Here is a 19,305-nt window from a genome sequence, read left to right as displayed (position 1 = left end):
CTTTGGTGTCTATTTACAACATTTCTGCAAGTGGCCTCTGTTCACTCTAACAGAAAGCTGATAATGTTGACTGCCTAGTGTTTGTGTTCTCCGGGTGACATTTCGTCCGCCCTTGATGTGTAATAGCGACTAACAAAACTAGAATACTATAAATTATTATTTTTTTCTTTTTAATGTTCAACCAATCGTACCATTAATGAGGAAGCTTAAAAATAAATACATAAATTGATTTAAAAAAACAAAAAACAGGATTATATGCTTTCCATGTATGCTTACGTGGGCATAGTACAAACTTGGAGTGAAAGTTTAGTAAATTAGACCCACTGATTTGCAAGGCCGCTCTGTCTAGTACTGTACCGGTTCACTATAGTTGCAGAATGCTAAGTATGAACGTCTTGTGCATGGATAGCACGGTTGGTGGCTATATTTGTTCATCGTTCAAAAACAGGCTGTGCTTGGGCTTCTCTCTTAAATCTACCCTTATATGAAGTACACTGCAGCAAGAACAGTGCACAAAATAATAGGGACCCAGGAGTTCTGGAAAATGTAGTTCTATTTCTTGACATAAGGCATGTTCTGCAGACAGGCTTTTCTGACGTCAGGACGACAATCCCCAACATGCAGTGCGCCACGTCTATACCGTAACAGCTGATAAAGAAGAATAACAATGTCCGACGGTAGCATGGAGACTCGGGTCCCCGAGCAAGAAAGCATTGACAAAGCCGCCACTCGGTCTGACAGGTAATACATATTAAGAGTGTGATTAGTGATGTTGCATTTTTTCCATTGTAACATGCACAACATACAGATGCACGCTGGCGCTGTCAAATCCAGGAAGTCACATAGTCATACATATTGTGTGCAGGGAGTTTTTTTTATGTAATTCACATATAATACAACTAAAACACGCGGTGAATATTGCTAAATATTCTACACATTGATATACAATTTTCAGTTTTTAGAAATGAGGTCGTTCATCTTTCATAACGCGAAAATGGGACAGTTTATTACTGCCGTTCACTAGTTCGAGATGCTTCTGCAGCAAATACGCTGTGCATTTTAACGAATACACCGGATCCAGAATCAGTTCAACCAGCAAACATTCCAGTGCGGTGCCCCAGTCCGTACATGCAAATCCTGTTGTGTAATCTGCTGTCAGAGGGCGTGACCAAGCCAGCCAACAACTGACAAATCCTTCTGCTACTGGAAATCAACTAGTGATACACTAGCACAGGTGATAGCGTTAAGGCAATCCAAAAATAAAATATATATATATATATATATATATATATATATATATATCTATATATATATATATATATATATATATAATTATTTTCTAGGTATACCTTTTGTACTGTACAAAAAAAAAAAAAAAAAAAAAAACTTGCAAGATTTGAAGAATTTATTGGTTAGTTGCTATATATATATATATATATATATATATGATATATAGAATAATATATATATAGATTATATATATTCAGATATATACTGACTATATCTATAAGCGTGAACAGTTCAGAAATAAACTGAATACTTTCTGTAAACAGTGAACAGAAACACAGCGCTGTCTACTGGTTGTGCAGAAACACATGGTTTGCACATGCTTCTGCTGGTGCAGGATTACCAGCAGGAGGGAGTAGAGAGATACATTTTATATAACAAGATTACAGTAATCTCTAAACAGTGTGCAGTCGTTCGCAGTGTTTTAGAAGAACTCTGCCTGCCATTCTGCAGAACGGATTTTGCAGTGCTAACGACGGCACGTGTTTAAAAAATAAATAAATAAATCCTTCTGTGTGAGCATCCAGACATGAAAGGCATATGACAAATATTGTATTTCTTCTTTTACTGTACTATTATTTTTAGATTGTAAAAAATAAATACATAATTTCTAGACTTGTGAGTAAATCGCACCTGCATTTTGGTAACAAAATAACACTAGGAATGGTAGGTGTGTTTCGCCGTATAGGCAATTCTAATTGAACTGGGCACCAGTGTATCCCATGTGCCTTTTACCTTCTGTTCAGCCAAGCTAAAGAATACATGTGAAATTTGTAATGCATTTACAAGAACAATAAGGTCAAATTTACTTAAGGTAGACAAGCAGCACCACATTTGTGTGCTGTTTGTTTAGAAGCAGTCTCTCAGGCAGGTTGGGGGAAAAAAAAACAAAAAAAAACAGTCATGCAGGGGCATCCCATTGGTGCTTCTGATTAGCCTTGGGGTGGGAGAGAAAGCCATACAGCTGGGAAGGTGTTGAGTTTCATCAGTTTGTTTATGCTATGCAGAGGCTCCAAAGGGACAGCGCGTCCAGATATAAAGAGGCAGCAGAGCCGACTGTCGTCACCTGCAAGACAGAGATCAGGCTTCTGCACACAAAATTGCACATGTCAGTCGTGCAGTGTGTAGCTTTTAAACACAAATGTGATTGTGGGTTGTGAGAACAGTGTCTAGCTGGAGCCTTTGCAGCACCTGCAACAAAGCTAAATGTCAGAGACAGATGACAGCCCCTCTCCAAAACGGGCTGTGCATGTTGCTGGGGGCATGTCTCTTACGAAGAGGCTGCTATTAATAACATGGAATGAACATAATCTGTAGGATAAGTTATCCTCGTGTGTGTTGGCCTGTGTGGAGATCGAAAAGCTGTTGCAATTGCACATCTAATGTTTTAACCAACACTGCAGTAAAGAGAAAACAAAACAGATAGTCAACTATAGTTTCATTTTCCCCACATCCCACACCAGTGCTGAATCATAGGACAGGAACCCAAATAAGACACTGCACAGTGTTGTTATATGTTAATTGCACTACAAAGCACTGGTTTCAGGGGCTGTGAGCTAAGGGTGTTGAATCAAGGATATATACGTTCTCCTGTGTGTGCTGTGAAAGACATGAACACTCTTCCAGCATACTCTGGAGCCAGGATATCTGGCTGTTGGGCGCTCAGATCTGATGCCAGGTAAGCATGTATTTTTATTTTTATTTTTTTCTTATTCGTTTATTTCACTGTTTTAAATTTTTAAGTGCTGTCTTGAAACTTGTTAGCACTGCACTGTCTGTGGCGCAGGCCTGTGGTCTGTATTATATATAACTAAGGTGCATTTTTGTTTGAGTTTTATCATAAATCCGATGTGGATGAACTTGAATATGCAAAGTACAAGGTCAGGAAAGAGACAAAGGACAGGGATCCAATACAGGGGTTTTATATCTTCAGTTTTTTCTTTAAGGATTGATTCCTACAATGGGGGGGGGGGGGGGGTTGGGGGTGAGGAGGCCCGTACTAAGAAACCTTACCTCACAGTTAACATAGTAAACACCTGATCTTCTGGGGTTTTAATCTCATGTTTTTTTACTGATAGTTTTATCTTCCCATTTCATTTTTGTTGGATAAGTGCATGTTTCCAGTAAAAAAAAAAAATATATATATATATATATATATATATAGTTTTGTTTTATATTCCTAAGACCCAATGTGATAAATCTGCTGTTGGTTCAAAGACAAATGTGATACATAATCTGTGGTGGAAATGTTTGTTTTTATTTATTTATTTTTATTTGTTTAGTTTTTAAAGTACCAACAAAACGTTAATGTTGAATTTTCTCATCCACAGTGCAAAGTCGTTTACATGTTCAGTTTGTTTGTATTGAGATTTTACACTGGATATACAAGGTGTTGTCTGTACAATTTCTGTCCTGCTTTTGCACTTCAGCTTTAGAGAAAGTATAAGCATGTTTGAGGTAGTTTCAGGGGAGGAAGCACCATGTGCCTGGGCAGATAAATCCACTATTAGGTCAACTGAACTTCAATATAACACTGAGCATGACTATGGGGCCCTACAGCTTTAAGAATATTATATTTTGACCCCAATATTATGTGGTTATTCATTTCCTACAACTAGCCTGCATGTTAGCCAGACCTACTGGTTATACTGTGTGTGTGTGTTTGTGTGTTTGTTTGTTTGACCAGCATCTTCAGACTCTGTTCCGGAACTGTGCATTTGCGTGTATTTCCAAATTGGATTATAACGCTTTACTCAAAGACAGAAGAATCTGCCTCTTCTTTTCATTTCGCAATTTGAACAAAATAATTTGCTCAAAGACCTAAACAATCTTTCGTTTTGTTCTTTTGATAATTTTTAAATGCACAAATCGTGAAATAGTGTTTTTTTGTTTTCTTTTTTGGTCAGTGATTGACCGAATCCCGACTCTCAGTGTAACATTTCACTTTGTTTCACCTATAGAATGTTAAAACTTCTGGAACAATATAGTTTGGTTCAATATTAGTGGACCGTTGAGAAATCATTTATTTTCACTGTTTTAGTACATTGTGGCGGTGGGAAGACAGGAAACACTTCTAAAGATTTATTTGACGCTGGAAATGGCGGTTTATTGTAAGATTTGGATTGGCCCTTATAAGTGCCGTTGTTTTAGCTCGCAGTCTTTAGCTCTTGCTGCAGTCACACGCAGGTTGCAGCTTTATAAGAGTGAGCAGGTGGGAAAGAGCGGGCCTGGTTGGAACCAAGCTGCAACAAGAAGTCCCATTCAGGGGGTCTGCGAGACCCGACGCTACAATATTTACAGACAATTCTTAATTTGATCCTTAATTTAAATCCACATGCAGAGTAAATGCAGCAGTAAGCTAATAACCCCAAAAGTATTTTTTCCGGGTAATGTTCTTCGTAGTACCCCTGGCCCGATAATAGAATGATGTGGGCAGGGTGCCATTTGGGAGCGAAACACGAAAATAAAAATACACGTAAGGTTTGCACACGCCATTAACAAGATGCCATGACAACTTAAAATAAAGAAAATAGTTATATAATGTTGTAATGCAGGAAAAAAAAGCTAAATCATTACACAAAATTGAAGTAAAAAGGTTACCGTAGAGGAAAAAGTCTTTGTGAACACCTATAAACCATTACCCAGTCAAATCGTGGGCTGCCTGAATAAAGTTTTGAGTCGACACAAACAGGTTTTTTTTTTTTCCTGTGTGTTGCATCTTTAGCAGCCGCAACTGTCCCTGGTATGATAGATTTGGTTATATTGTTCACCGTCAGGAGTTTAAGGTCTTCAGCCAAAGAAGCAGGCACATGTAATTTAAGATGTTACCATGATAAAAAAAAAAAAAAAAAAGTAAATGCAGTGTGAGTTTTTTAAAGCAGTTTCAGCTTTTGCATGGAAAACTTGTTTATTTCTCAAACTGACCATTTTAAGAAAGGTGAAAGCAGAACGCATAGAAATACTCAAAAAACATTTAGTCAATTAAAATGAAATGTACTGCAGCTTGATTGCAGTAAAAAAAAAAAAAAAAATAACTGTCATACACTAAATTAAGCTCTGAGATTGTGCTAATAAAAATATCAAAAAATGCATGGCAATGTGCTTGCTGTGATGCATTTAATATCATAAAAAGCAGAACAAACTCACAGAGACCATTGCAGTCATATGCTGCATAGATCAACCATTCAGCAGAATGAGGTAACAAATAAGTGAATAGAAACATGAACCTGCTGTTTTAGAATCACTGTTAGCAAGTCTCATCAGGACACCAAGTAGCAATTTTTATGACCGAATAGAGTAAATAAATAAATGCCAGTAAATAACACAGGTACCGAGCCAAGCATGAGCAGACTGGGCTTGCTACATTTGTGGTTGTTTACAACGTTTGTGTTTCAGAGCTACAGTTTGTACTTAGCGGGAGATTCTGGTTTCCTGGTCATCGCTATGGCTGTCTGTGGAAATAAACAGCTTGCGTCAACAGTTCTTTCAAACCTGCAATTTGTGATCTCTGAGGGATATCAGTGAGGGAGCTACCAAAGTGGAATAAACTACAAATATGATGACATATTTTTAATGAAAAAGTTGTAATTCCAACTCCATGTGAAAAACAGATACTCCTGGCAACATCCTGTATTTGCTTTTTTGTTTTTTGTTTTTTACAGTGGCAGCAGTGAAGAGTCATTAGACAGACTTCTTCCTCCGGTAAACACAACTCTGTCCCCACGTAAAAGAACCACGAGTCAATGCAAATCAGAACCACCTCTGCTGAGAACAAGTAAGAGGACGATCTACACCGCTGGGCGGCCTCCTTGGTACAATGAACAGGGAACGCAATCAAAAGAAGCGTTTGTTATTGGTAAGCTGAGCGATAGATTGTATTGAGGTCGGACTTCATCCGCACAGTAGCGGTTTTACAGTCTTTAGAACAATGGAGACAATTTTCTTAAGTTCTGTGATGGACTCAAGCCATAGTAAAAAAAGCTATAGCTTAATTAAGAAGACTGGTTATACAAACATTGCATTGCAGCTATGATCAGAATTAGTTACACCCAAGCTTAGTTATATGAATCGTATACCCTACACTACCTTAAACTGTGCGATCAACACACTTTGAAAATTCATGTTTGCCATTCATTCCACGTTTTCAGCACATGATTGTTTGCTCATTATTGTGTGTGAGTAGGCTAGTCGAAAGCCACAGATGATTCTTCATTAGTTGTTGGCTTCGATGTATCCCAGGGGTCACAGGTATGTCTCTTTCAGCAATAGTAAAGCGGCTATGATGATGTGATTAATTATAATTGTTATCAATGTAATTTAATGCCAGCACTAGACTTCTGGTGGCTGTAGGACTAAATAGCAGAAGAGCAGGTGCTATTGTCAGGCTGTGTCTGTATAGTTGACTCTTCTAGTATAAAAATGAGTCTCCTCTGCCCTGACTCTTGCTGTATAAAAAATAAATAAATAAAGTCCTCATTAATTACAGACCTGGTGCTGTCTTGTAAGGTCTGTGTGTGAGGTGTTGCATTTGAATGCCCTGCATTACACTTGGCAGTAATCACTGTGCGCTCTGTGAAGGTTCTTGAATTGTTTTTGCTGGGTCTGATCAGGTCTATGTGGGGGCAGCGCTTGTGGAAAAACCACCGTAGCCAGGAAGATAATCGAAGCCTTGGATGTGCCCTGGGTGGTGCTGTTGTCTATGGATTCCTTTTACAAGGTGACGTATGTGTGTGTGTGTGTGTGTGTGTGTTTTTGACATGGAAAATATCTCACAAAAGCAGTGGTGTAATTAAGGCAGTTCCTTTATGCTCCCCCTGGAGACAGCTTGCACAGTCAGAGCAGTGTCAGCAACCCTGCTGACTAAACAAACAGCTTCTTATAAAAAGAACTGCTGAAACACAGTGTGACAGATTAAACAAATCAATCACCTGCATACAACTTTTTTTTATATGTAAAAAGGCATTTGGGGACTATATAGATTGTGGTAACATGTTAATTGAATAAAAGATAAATAGTACTCTAATGACCCCCAGACATTTTTATAGTTTTTTTTTATATATTTTTAAGTTATTAGCTGTTTAAAAACTTGTATTTATAGTAATATACATTTAAAAATGGATTAACTAAAATTGAAGTTTTTTTAAGAAAAATGTTTAATATGTGCACATAATATCATGTTATCTACTTTTACATTTTGCTTTTATATCTCTGAAAAATTGGTACTAGCTAACTTACGTCATGTCACTTAAGCCAATATATCAGTGTTGATTTATAGCCGGTTAGACGCAAAACTATGGGCCCTCTTAGTTAGCCTTGCACCAGTTAATTGAATTGTCGTAGGACTGTTAATAAGGACACAGTCAGGAGCATAATACAGCAAGCTGGAAAGAAGCCAACACGATTTGAAATGTCAATGTGGAAACAAAAAAGTAAAACATAAATAAAGAATAACTAACAACATTTACACAAACATGTTTAAATATGTACACCCTATTTAAGGTGTTACTGTTTATGTGCTCTGTAGCTCCATCTGCTGGCTAACAATTGCACTGTTCTTTATTAAGATTTTTTTTTTTTAAATCCAATCAGAATTGTGTATTGCAAACATAGGTTGGATTCATTGTTATCCATACAGAACAGGTGACACATATTCCTGTACAGCCAGCCCTTCTGATTCGCACAGCAGTAACGTCAGATCTTTCACTCCAGGTTCTCTCTCCAGAACAGCAGCAGCTTGCAGCCAGTAACGACTACAATTTCGACCACGTCGACGCGTTTGATTTCGTTCTCCTTGTGCACACGCTAAAGAAGCTGAAACAGGGCAAGAGTGTGAAGATCCCAGTCTATGATTTCACCACGCATGGCAGGCAGAAAGAATGGGTAAGAAGGGTCTGCCTTGCTTCCAGTCCTAATGCTACTATTTCATGTATTATGATACTGTCATGTATTATGCACTTTCCACTGTATTTAATGTATTATGCATTGTTTTTTTTTTACTGTATTGTACATTCCTCTATTTGAAGTATTATGGATTTTCTTGTTGTTACTGCATCTTGCAAAGTGCATTGTGATGGTCCACTATAAAGGGTGCTATATAGAATAAAGATTGATTGATGTGCTACCTGTAGTAAAGGAATGACGGCTGATTATTTAGAATTGGAAAAAATCTGCCCACATCCATTCCAACCATACAAATCTTATTGCTTTTAGGATAGGACCTAAACATTACGAGGTGTATGACATGATCTCTGACTTTTTCTGTTCTAGAAAATTGTGTACGGAGCTAGTGTTATTATATTTGAAGGTATCATGTCTTTCGCCGACAAAGAATTGTTGAAGGTAAGAAAACCTGTTCTTTTCTGATAAAAAAGGAAATATATTTGTCATTCACCAACTGTGATAATAAATGTAAAAACTCCAAAGCCATAACTATTTGAAGTTACACCATAAAGATCCCTTTGTGCAGTAATTTAATGTAATTGCTTTATCACATGTAGAATTAGAACTTACTCTCAGACTATGCAATGGAAATTATTTTATTTTTCCATTGCTAAGCAGCCCTGCGTGCATTAAAAGCAGATGTGCTATGTAGAACACTACCAGTGAACACCTTCCATTATTTTCTGTTTGTTTCAGCTTTTAGACATGAAGATTTTTGTAGATACAGATTCTGATATCCGGCTGGTTCGACGCCTACAAAGGGACATCACCGAGCGTGGGCGGGAGATTGAGGGTGTTATCAAACAGTACAACAAGTTTGTGAAGCCTGCTTTCGAGCAGTACATTGAGCCCACCATGCGACTGGCCGATATTGTCGTCCCACGGGGTACACAGCACTTGTATAATGATACATTTGGGTTAGCGCTGGGGCAAATGTTTCGATGCAGAAATAAGTGTGTTCAGTTATTGAAACAGGATTTAAAAATGACAGTGTCACGCAAAAACCCCCCCAAAAAAACAGTAAACTAAAAAGCATACAGAGCAGTGTTATCCATGATGAAGTTAGAGCTTTGAAAGAATATTTAAAACACATGTTCGTCACCATTTATCGGGTGAATGGACTTCGAGTAGGAAGTTTACTGCATGAGTGTGTTTTATAGATGTTCGTTATTAATGTGTTTTAAAGTAAAACAGCTAAAGACAGAAAAAGAAAAAAAATCTACTGCACTGATTAGCTATTAAATTTAATATTAGACTATGTAAAACAATATCTCGACATCACCTAAATAAGCCATTACCTCTAACATGTATCTGCTTGCACTTGTAGATTATTTTACTATAACCTTGTACCATAGAAATTCATGTTTTCCATAATGTGGGTGTTATTAATGTTAAAATTACAGACAAAAGCAATTGCATGTGAATGGGTTTTTAAAACTGATAGTGTTTTTTTAAAATGGTGTTTTATGCTATACAATACAATATAGTATGATTATAATCTAAAGAAAACAAATTAACACAAAGTGTTTTTTATGTATGTAATATTACAGGAGGAGGAAATATGGTAGCAATTGATCTGATAGTCCAGCATGTGCACAGTCAGCTGGAGGAGGTAAGTGAGGCTGCTTGACTACAGCATGAAGGGGATCGGAAATGCACGATTTCAGCAAATAATGCACACATTCAAAAAGTGTAGGATGTGTATGAAGACCATCTCAAGTACAGGACTAGAGAACTGATACATTTATTGTAGCTAAGCAAAACTTCACGGTAATTTGCCGTTTGATCAATGCGCAGTGTTGAGATTTTTGCAGGCATGTGTATAATAATGTTACCCCTGCAATACATAGTGTTGTAGCAGTAATGCTCCAAATGTCAGGGTCTCGGGTATGGGCATTGCATACTTTGAGTGGAGGTGCTGCTCTGAAGTTACATTTTGTTATTGAAGTTGCAACTTTTTATATCTGAGACTATGTCAGATTAATATATTTCCCAAAATAAATGCCACTGAGCAGTTATCAATGTTGTCCTACTATACAGTATGATATAAGAAGCAAATCCTATTTCTGGAGTATTTTCATTCCTGCATACTCTGCATGTTTTTGGAATGTGCAATTGATATTAAACAGGCACTTGATAAACTTATACATTGCATATAAATCTGTTTATGATTCAAATTCCATAGGATTCAAACTATCACAGATTAATTGTATTTCCTATCACCTTTAAGGGTTGTTTTTTTTTTTGTTTTTTTTAAAGCATGGGTTTAATTTTTCCAAGGGGAATTCCCTTCTTTTTTATTAAAAAAAAAATATATATATATATGTTTATTATAAAAATAAAAAAGTAAAACTGCAGTAAGTGTAACCCGTTGTGCCAGATGACCTGCTGCATCCATTACAGCTGCTGCCTTGCATGCAACCAGAAACTAACCATGGCAACGTGCCAATAAATAATCAGCATACCATGGCAACGTGCCAATAAATAATCAGCATACTTTAAATATGGAAAATAGGTCAAACTGGCACATGACTGTTGTAACTGTTTAAAAGAAGGTGAAACCCTATTATTTGAGTAGTTTTGTGTGACACTAATGAAATGCAGTATCCCTTAAAATCGATGTTAAGGGATACTGCTTTTTCACTTTTATTACTGCTGCTGTATGTGATTTGTGCATCTTTTGGTTTAATTTGACTTAAATATTTTTAGTTGCTTTTCACAAAAGGCAAGAATAATAGCCTACTGTTGTGTCTAAGCATTAAAAATATAAATGTTCTATGTGACAACATTATCAAAGTAATGTATATCCCTTATGGTCTGGTATTTGTATATGCCTGCTCTGTTTTGGCTAGATTGGGAGGCAGTTCGTGTGCTAGCGCCATCTAGTGATAGATTTACAGTAACACAATGTTTTAATAGAATTCGTATTAACTCCATATTACCACTGAGACTTGTAAACCGGTCAAAGAAAAATAACTCCACTCAGCAGACCAGACCAGGTGACTGTCTTGGGTATGTCCCTATTTCGTTTTTAGTTCATGTCTTTTTTCCATAGAAGACGCTGAAACTACTGTAATTGGTTATAGTAGGGTTTTCCTTTGTTTTTTTTTAATATTTTTTAAACATTAGTCAGCACATAATTACATATATATCCTACTCTACATAAACCCCACAGGCTTCAGCCCCACCCATCTCCATGATAAATGTCAGTCTTTAGCATGTCTAAGACATGCAGCATTTATTTTAGCTTGGCACATAATGTTGGCACATGGCGCAGCAAAATAACAATTTGGTTAATTTATTAATAGGGTTGTGTTTTGACAATACTAATAAATAGGAAATGAATGCTCATTTTCTATTTCTCTTCCTTGTGAATGTGCTATTGGCAATGCTTTACACGGACTGCGTTCTCAATGTAACCTGGCTCAGCGCGAGCTCAGTGTCAGGTATGGTAATGAAACATGTTTTTATTGGTCGTCTCCATGCAAAGGCATTCTAAAAACTAAACAACTGCTGCCTAACAGTAACACACAAGGTCAATTATCATTCCATTCGAATTGTTCTGATGAGTACACAAATATAGTCGAGTTTCATTAGGATAACGTTATTATTGTTATTATTATTATTATTATTATTATTAGTTTATTTGGCAATGCAGTTCGATTATTGCTGGCTAGCTGTGGAAAAAGATTGGTAATTAATAATGTTTGCAAGCATTTATTCTACCAATATTACCTCATAGTAAGTGACATGTATCTGTATTTAAAAAATACATTTAAGTAAACGTTTGATACAAAGTTCAGAAACAGTTTAGCAGCACGTCACCCAATTGAATCTTGGCCAGATGGAATATTAATATATACATCAAGTAATATTTTTAAATAGGAAAAAAAAAAAAAACTGCTTTTTATAACATTCACATAGCAAGCACGGAAACAGCATGTCGTTGTTATGATGTGCTCAGAATGCCTTTTCATATTCATCTATTCAGAGTTAATTCACTTTTAACCTCCAGCCTTCTGTGTCTAACAACCTAGAATGATACAGTATACTGCTGCTTCCAAACAGACGGTTTTGACCCCCCCCCCCCCCCCCCCCTCTTTTTGTTGTATCATTGACTCTAGTTCTGCTTAGTGTCTGTAAAGTTTCCATTAGACAGTTCAGAAAGGAAACCCTCTGCCTGCTTTAGACACAGGAAGCATTGAGGGCTAAAGTGATTAATGAGAAGCCTTAACAGTTATGGTGTGTGATATCTAGTATACGTGTCGAGCATTCTTGAAAAGGACTGCATTACTATCATGGGTTCACTCAGTTTAAAAATAGAGGAAACACAACCAGTGAATAATTGTAAACATAATTGCAATTAAGATTTTTTTTTATATTTTATATTGCTAAAGATTGGAAAATCAAACAGCTCAAAGAACTCCCTTTACTGTGTTATTTACAGTGAGTGCAGACTGTATAAAGATGCCACATGCCTAGAATACTTGATTGCTTAATTCTAAATTTTATTATGTTACATGTTTTTTTTTTTTGTTTGTTTTTTTCTTTCTTGTGGTCATTATATGTTTCCTTCAACCTTCTGCTCTGAATAAACAATCTCCCATGTCAACAGAGGAAACTACGCTGGGATATGTGAGGAGAATTTGCATATCATTTCAATTTTTCATAGAAAATTTAGCGCTGGAATATATTGTGTGTGTGTGTGTGTGTGTGTGGCGAAATACTGCAGGGCTGAATCTGCACAGCTTCATTGCACAGGCCACTAGGTTCTAACTAGGAAAGCAAAGGAAAAGCTAATTTTAAATATGAAAAAAAGCATGAACCTTCAAGAAGTGTTGTTGTGCAGCCATGCTATAAATTAACAAGAGGTGGTATTATGGCTTTTACAGGAAGTGGAGTACACATTAATTCAACTGCAAGTGCTACAATTTACCTTACAATCAAATTCCTTAATATCACATTTAAAACTTTTTTTTTTTTTTTTCAACTGGTGATCTTGCATTTTTTAAATATTTTTAGCCAGATTATGTATTTAGATTTCACTGTATTTTATCAAATTAATCTGCATACCTTAAAACTAGTATTCATAGATCCCCTCAATGAAATTGGTTTTGAGAAGAAACAACTGGCCCTTTGTCCGCAATGCCAAATTTATTTAATAAAAAATTAATAAAATAGCATTTTGAACACAACCTAGTAAGAGAAAGTGGAAGATCCAGCCCGTCACCACTGCACCATTCCTTCCCAAACCCACTTTCATCTGATGAATAACCCATGCAGTTTTGACAACGTGATCACAGGAAATAAGCATGTGTGGGTTTCAGCATGGCTGCTGAATTATGTTTTTAGAGCAGCGTATGTAGCTTTTAGAAATGAGTTGTGTCTGTTACTGCTAGCAGTAATAAACCAGAGGACATTGTGGGCTACACTCCCCTATATATAGGCCTTATCACCTTACCAATAAAGAATCGAGATTAATAGTCTAAAAAGCTTACTATTTTTAATTTATTCTGTAATCCCACTTTTGGTAATCTGCAAAAAAAGTGTGATCTGTGGCAAATATTTAATCCTGTGTTTACTAACTATAAGATAGTTGTATTTAGTGAGCTCCGAACAGCACTGACATTTTTGCATGAATGATTGGTTGCTCTGGCCCAGTGTCACTGGTCTAATCAGCGAAGCTTTTACTAAATTTGGCTTGATTTGAATTAATCAGAAATAAGGGCTTGGTCAGAATATAGGATGGTGTGGTGTTTCTTATGCATGTAACCAAAAAAGATGAATGCATTTGTCTGGACCTCTTCCCCTTGTACCGAGATCACTCGGTGACCATCCTTTCCACCTCCAGAGTTTAGTTTTCCGAATTAACATTTGACATGTGCCATCCCCTACTCCTGATACATGACCACTCCTTAGTGGACATCATTTCTGAATGCTCCTGCATTTGACAATTGTATGCTAATAAAATATTTGAGCAATGGAAGAAATGAGACCACAAAATAATTCTACTAAACTGGACACTGAAACAAAAAAACAATCTGATAGTCTTCAGTTTGCATGGTTTGTCGCTCTAATGAAGTGGCGGTGAGCGTCCAGATTCAATGCGTTTGTTTAATGTCTATTTAAAAACCCCTTAATTTGCAGCTGATACTAGTGATATTGTTGATATTACTTTATTTTAAGTGACTTAGCCCTTAAGACGCTTACTCCCGTGTATATTGGTAAAAAGTTTAATGAAGACATAGCAAAGACCAGAGGAGTATTGTAATGCATAGTAAAAAAACATGGCAAACTAAGTAAGGGGAGTAACTTCTAGTTGGGACCTTGCATTCAGTGGGGTCCCACAGGGATCAGTGCTGGGATCCCTGCTCTTTCTTATCTGCATTTGCTGTGGGGAATAGCCGAACGGCCGACATGTACTGTACGCAGCTACCTAGGAGATCCAAAGGTATTTAGACTGCATGAAGAAATGGGCAGATGCATGGCAAATTAAACGTAATGGTAATTAAAGTAAAGTGCAAGATTCAGATAGAAAATGTATTGCAAGATGATATTGTATGATGCAGTGGTGGGACCACACAAAGACACTGAAGCTTTGAAAAGAGCCCTTCACTCATCTCAGGGCTAGAAGGTGAGAGTTACTAAGCCTAGAGCAAAAAAAGGGTTAGGAAAGACTTGATTGTATTTTCAAATTAACAAACCTAGTCAGGTTTGCATAGGCTTGTAGCATTCTTGCACATGCTCTGATATAGTTCAGGGACAGTGGCCCGCTTTTTCGTAATATTTTCCCCTCCAGTGACATGCAATGTGTTTGTTTTCCTGTGTAAAATGTTTCTGAATATTTGCGATGCAGTGAATAGACTAAAGCAGGGTGTTGTTTCAGGGCAGCCCTGGCGTCAGCTCATCAATTCCAGCCCCTCCCTGAGACTCTCAGCGTTCTGAAGAGCACTCCGCAGGTCAAGGGGATGCACACCATCATCAGGTCAGCAGCCTGCTCCAGCACACGCTCCTCTGCAGCCTGCTCCACTTTATTAACTTCATTTGCTGGTTTCCCTCTCGATAACTTTGTTTTCAATAGCGTGTAACTGAGGCGTTTTAGTCCATATTTTTAAGATACATACAGCAGATATTTATTTGTACAGAATGTCCTTTTTTATTTATTTTATTTTTTTTTTGTTAATTATAGACTTGTCTAGTTTTCCGTGGTTAGCTTAGTTCTTTGTTCTACTCGATAAAATACCTTTAGAAGGTTTCAGCAATAAAAGGCGAGTGCGGCTCTAAGATTGTTGTTGATTTTTTGTTGTTGTTATTCTTTGCCTAATATGATTTCAATTAGGATACTGTGATCGTCTGTCACAGACAGAGAGGGAATGTTTACTCCCATGCTACTAACACAGAAAGTATAGACGGGCATCACATTGTACTTCCTTTAACATACCGCTTTGTCTTCTTTCCTTCTCAGAAACAAAGAGACAAGTCGCGATGAGTTCATTTTCTATTCGAAAAGGCTTATGAGGCTGCTTATAGAGCATGCTCTTTCTTTCTTGCCGTCTCAGGTAAGAATTGCACAGTTAATCATGTAATTCACAGCAGACAGTCCATAGCTAGCCTCATGGAGACCATGTCTTTCCTGAACTAGTATGAACATTAAAACAATGGGGCTGAGGCTTCACAAACAAAAGAATACCAAAGTTTTTCCTGCTACATAATAGAGCTTTAGATCATTAATACTAGAATGGTTGATTCATATGTCTGTCTTATGGGCTCTATTTACATAGCTTTGCTATAGCCCCATGTCTCATACTCCCTCTATATGGCCTATACCACAAGGGGATTTTTAAATAGAGATTATGTGGGAGGTGAATCAACAAAGAGATTGTAGTATGTCAAACTTCCCTTGATACAAAACCAGAGCAGTCTTTGAGTAAAAAAAAAAAAAAAAAAAAGCTGATAGAAGGTTAGTCAAAGAATGTTGTAGATATGTTTCTAACATGTACATTATTATACAAACCATTTCACAGCCCATTACAGTTCAAACACCACAGGACCAGGATTATGATGGAAGAACGTTTCATGGGAAAAGAGTAAGCACATTATTTTATACCTTGTGGAGGTATTTGGGTACTTTATCCCACTGTACATTAAAACATACCTAATATATTAAGCACTGAAGCAACCTCATTCCAATTGTGAAACGCAAGTACTGATTTGTCACAGTGTGTGTTTTTCCACCCTTTTGGTGAAGTAGGATGCTAAACTAATGCATCCATTTACAACTATGTAAAATGATACAGAGAATTATGATGAATATATTTCTGTGCTTTCTCATTATAGCAAACACCAGGGTTTTTTTTTTACCCATTGCGTAATTCTGTTTACCGTTTTACTCCACATCATTTGATGACCTACAGCAGCGCACTTACAGTGTTATTCCAGTTAATATTACTCACCCTTGTAAAGGGCGTATGGTAAGATTGTTAGAGGAAGCAGCAGTGCACATGTTGAATATTGATCAGCGTAGTTCTAGAGTTGTCACTTGTCCTGTATAAACACATTCAGCGTAGTCATGGCTGTTGCTTGTGCTTTTCCAGATCACAGGGGTGTCCATTCTCCGAGCTGGAGAGACCATGGAGCCTGCACTACGAGCAGTGTGTAAAGATGTGAGAATCGGCAAAATCCTCATTCAGACCAATCAGGACACAGGAGAACCTGAGGTAACCCAGTGCTGAGCACAACCAGTCTTGCGCTTGTTTTCATAAACTCATAACCTTCCATTGCCTTTCACCTCAAAACCAGTGGTCTCAACCTAGCACCCAATGGACATTAATCCAGATCACAAAAACAGCCTTGGCACAATTGACAGTTGGAGGCCCAGGAGTGAATGACGGCGTGTTTTGAGGTCAGGATTGAGGTGTTCTCTTTGGGCATTGGGGTTTGGCTGGTATGGTGCACCGTTTCGTGCTGATTGTCTAAAGCGTTTCTCATTGCTTCATCAATATGTTTTTCTTAATTTCGTCAGCTGCATTACCTAAGGCTGCCAAAGGACATCACTGAAGACCATGTGATACTTATGGATTGCACTGTATCAACAGGAGCTGCCGCTATGATGGCAGTAAGGGTCTTGTTGGTAAGAAGCAGCTTCACTTTTGGTTTATAAGAGGAGATAATCATGATGCCTCATGTTTATAGGACTGATGATTTGGAGTGGGTATATTGTAATTTTCTGAGCAGTGACAGATCATAATACTGCTGCCCTTAAAGCATCACTCTCTGAATTTCAAGACCTCTTGTTTATTATTGTACCGTATATAGTAGTGTTAAAAACAGGCCAATAAATCACCCTGTTCTTTATCAGTTAAGTGTTGAGAAAGGCATTCAATTCATATTAAGTTTTGGACTGTAGTCAAGTGAAATTCAGGATTGTTTGGTACAATCTGTTGGTGCTTGTTAGGTTGGGCTGAGTACTGTGTAGGAGTGGCTCTTATAAATAGAAGCAATTCCGTTCTCTTTTATATCTGATAAACAGATTTTAACATAGATATTAATATTTAAAACGTCTTGTGGTGTTTAGATTGTCTGTCATCGCCTCAACTAATCTCTTAATTCAAGAATAATTGAGGACTAGTCAAAGTATTAAATGTTGTTTAAGAAAGAAACTGCTTGTCTTCTTATAAAACTGCCCCTGAAGCAGTAACGGAATGATTAATTGACATGGCTACTGACATGCAAGTGTGTTTGAATGCTGCAGGATCATGATGCTCAGGAGGATAAGATCTTCCTGGTGTCTCTCCTCATGGCAGAGATGGGGGTGCATTCTGTGGCTTACGCCTTCCCCCAGGTCAAAATCATCACCACCGCTGTGGACAAGAAAGTCAACGACCTGTTCCACATCATCCCGGGAATCGGTAAATACTGAAACACTGGCAGCAGATCTTTATAACAGTCACGGGGTTACTCCAAATGTAGACAGTAAGGTGTCTGGGAAACTTTCCCCTGCCAATTCATTGTGTGCTTTTACCCTATTGAAAATAACATATTTAACCCAAAAGTGATTTGAAATTCCTGCAAATTACAAAATCAGTTTCATTTGTTTAGTTGTCAGTGTGCAGAAGGGCAGACAAAAGCATCAGTTAATAATGTATTGAAACAAACGTGCAGTGCAATTTACAAAAACGAAAATAACCGAGTCTTATTATTACTTCTACCGATTTAAATATGCTACATGAAGCGCCGTATTAAACGACCAGCATGCGATCCAGGGTTAACCTTTGTGTTTGTACCTTCTTCAGGTAACTTTGGGGATCGATACTTTGGTACAGACGCCCCTCCTGACTGGAGTGACGAGGAGCTAGAGGAGGCTAACTAATAGATTCTCCAGCACTGATCACAGTACAGTGCATTGGATCTGCTGTAGGCAGCTATACACAACGTATAAGACACATGTGCCCTCACGGCTCACTTGTAAGGAAAGGACTTCCACCAGAAAAACAAATGTAAGACATTTGTATTCACAAGCTCTATCCAGAATCTGTAAATATGTACAGAGGTATGAAAATGAACTTTTTAAATGGATGGATATATATATATATATATATATATATATATATATATATATATATATATATATATATATATATATATATGGAGAGAGATAGATAGATAGATAGATAATCTTTTATTGTTATAATTTTTTTGTTCAGTGTATGTAAATATTCAGAAATCTTAAAGGTTGAACAAAGTTTTAGTTTTGGAGCCAGGTAATGTCTCCTGGTAGAATTTTTTGCAAAAACATTTTGGATTTTATTATGTAAACAAAACAGGTTTTAAATAAAAAAAAAAAAAAAAAAAAACAGTAAAAAAAATAACAAGAAGGACACAACACTGAGCACAAAAGTTCATTATCTTGAATTAAATGTTCTGAATGCAGTACTTCAAAATATTTTAAAATACAATAGTATGTATGTATTTATTTATTTTGTAGGATAATTTACCATGTATTGAGCTGCATTTTTAAATTTTAAAGTAGATTTGATTTTCCTGTTGCATTAAAAGCATCAGAAGTGTTGCATACATAGG

At 37.0% G+C, this 19,305-nt stretch overlaps 1 protein-coding gene across 4 annotated transcripts; it reads left to right on the top strand.

Moving 5' to 3' along the window:
* The first annotated feature begins 640 nt into the window (after window positions 1–640).
* Window positions 641–18,796, top strand: LOC121298275 (uridine-cytidine kinase-like 1). Of its 4 annotated transcripts, none has more exons than XM_041225308.1 (15): window positions 641–741; window positions 5,949–6,142; window positions 6,897–7,003; window positions 7,996–8,166; window positions 8,554–8,625; window positions 8,923–9,112; window positions 9,777–9,838; window positions 12,842–12,861; window positions 15,113–15,211; window positions 15,692–15,785; window positions 16,251–16,313; window positions 16,821–16,943; window positions 17,249–17,356; window positions 17,978–18,134; window positions 18,519–18,796. In XM_041225308.1, exons 1-15 carry the CDS (start codon window positions 668–670, stop codon window positions 18,593–18,595), a joined length of 1,611 nt encoding a protein of 536 aa, XP_041081242.1. In that variant the 5' UTR covers window positions 641–667; the 3' UTR covers window positions 18,596–18,796. The 4 variants fall into 4 exon arrangements, with proteins under 4 accessions (XP_041081242.1, XP_041081243.1, XP_041081241.1 ...); XM_041225309.1 differs by lacking the exon at window positions 12,842–12,861 and adding an exon at window positions 11,656–11,672; XM_041225307.1 differs by lacking the exons at window positions 641–741; window positions 12,842–12,861 and adding exons at window positions 1,648–2,965; window positions 11,656–11,672.
* Window positions 18,797–19,305: the final 509 nt, after the last annotated feature.

Source organism: Polyodon spathula, chromosome 23 (genome assembly GCF_017654505.1).
Source record: "Polyodon spathula isolate WHYD16114869_AA chromosome 23, ASM1765450v1, whole genome shotgun sequence".
NCBI classification, from domain to species: Eukaryota; Metazoa; Chordata; class Actinopteri; order Acipenseriformes; family Polyodontidae; genus Polyodon; species Polyodon spathula.
This window is presented reverse-complemented; position numbering and strand designations above follow the sequence as displayed.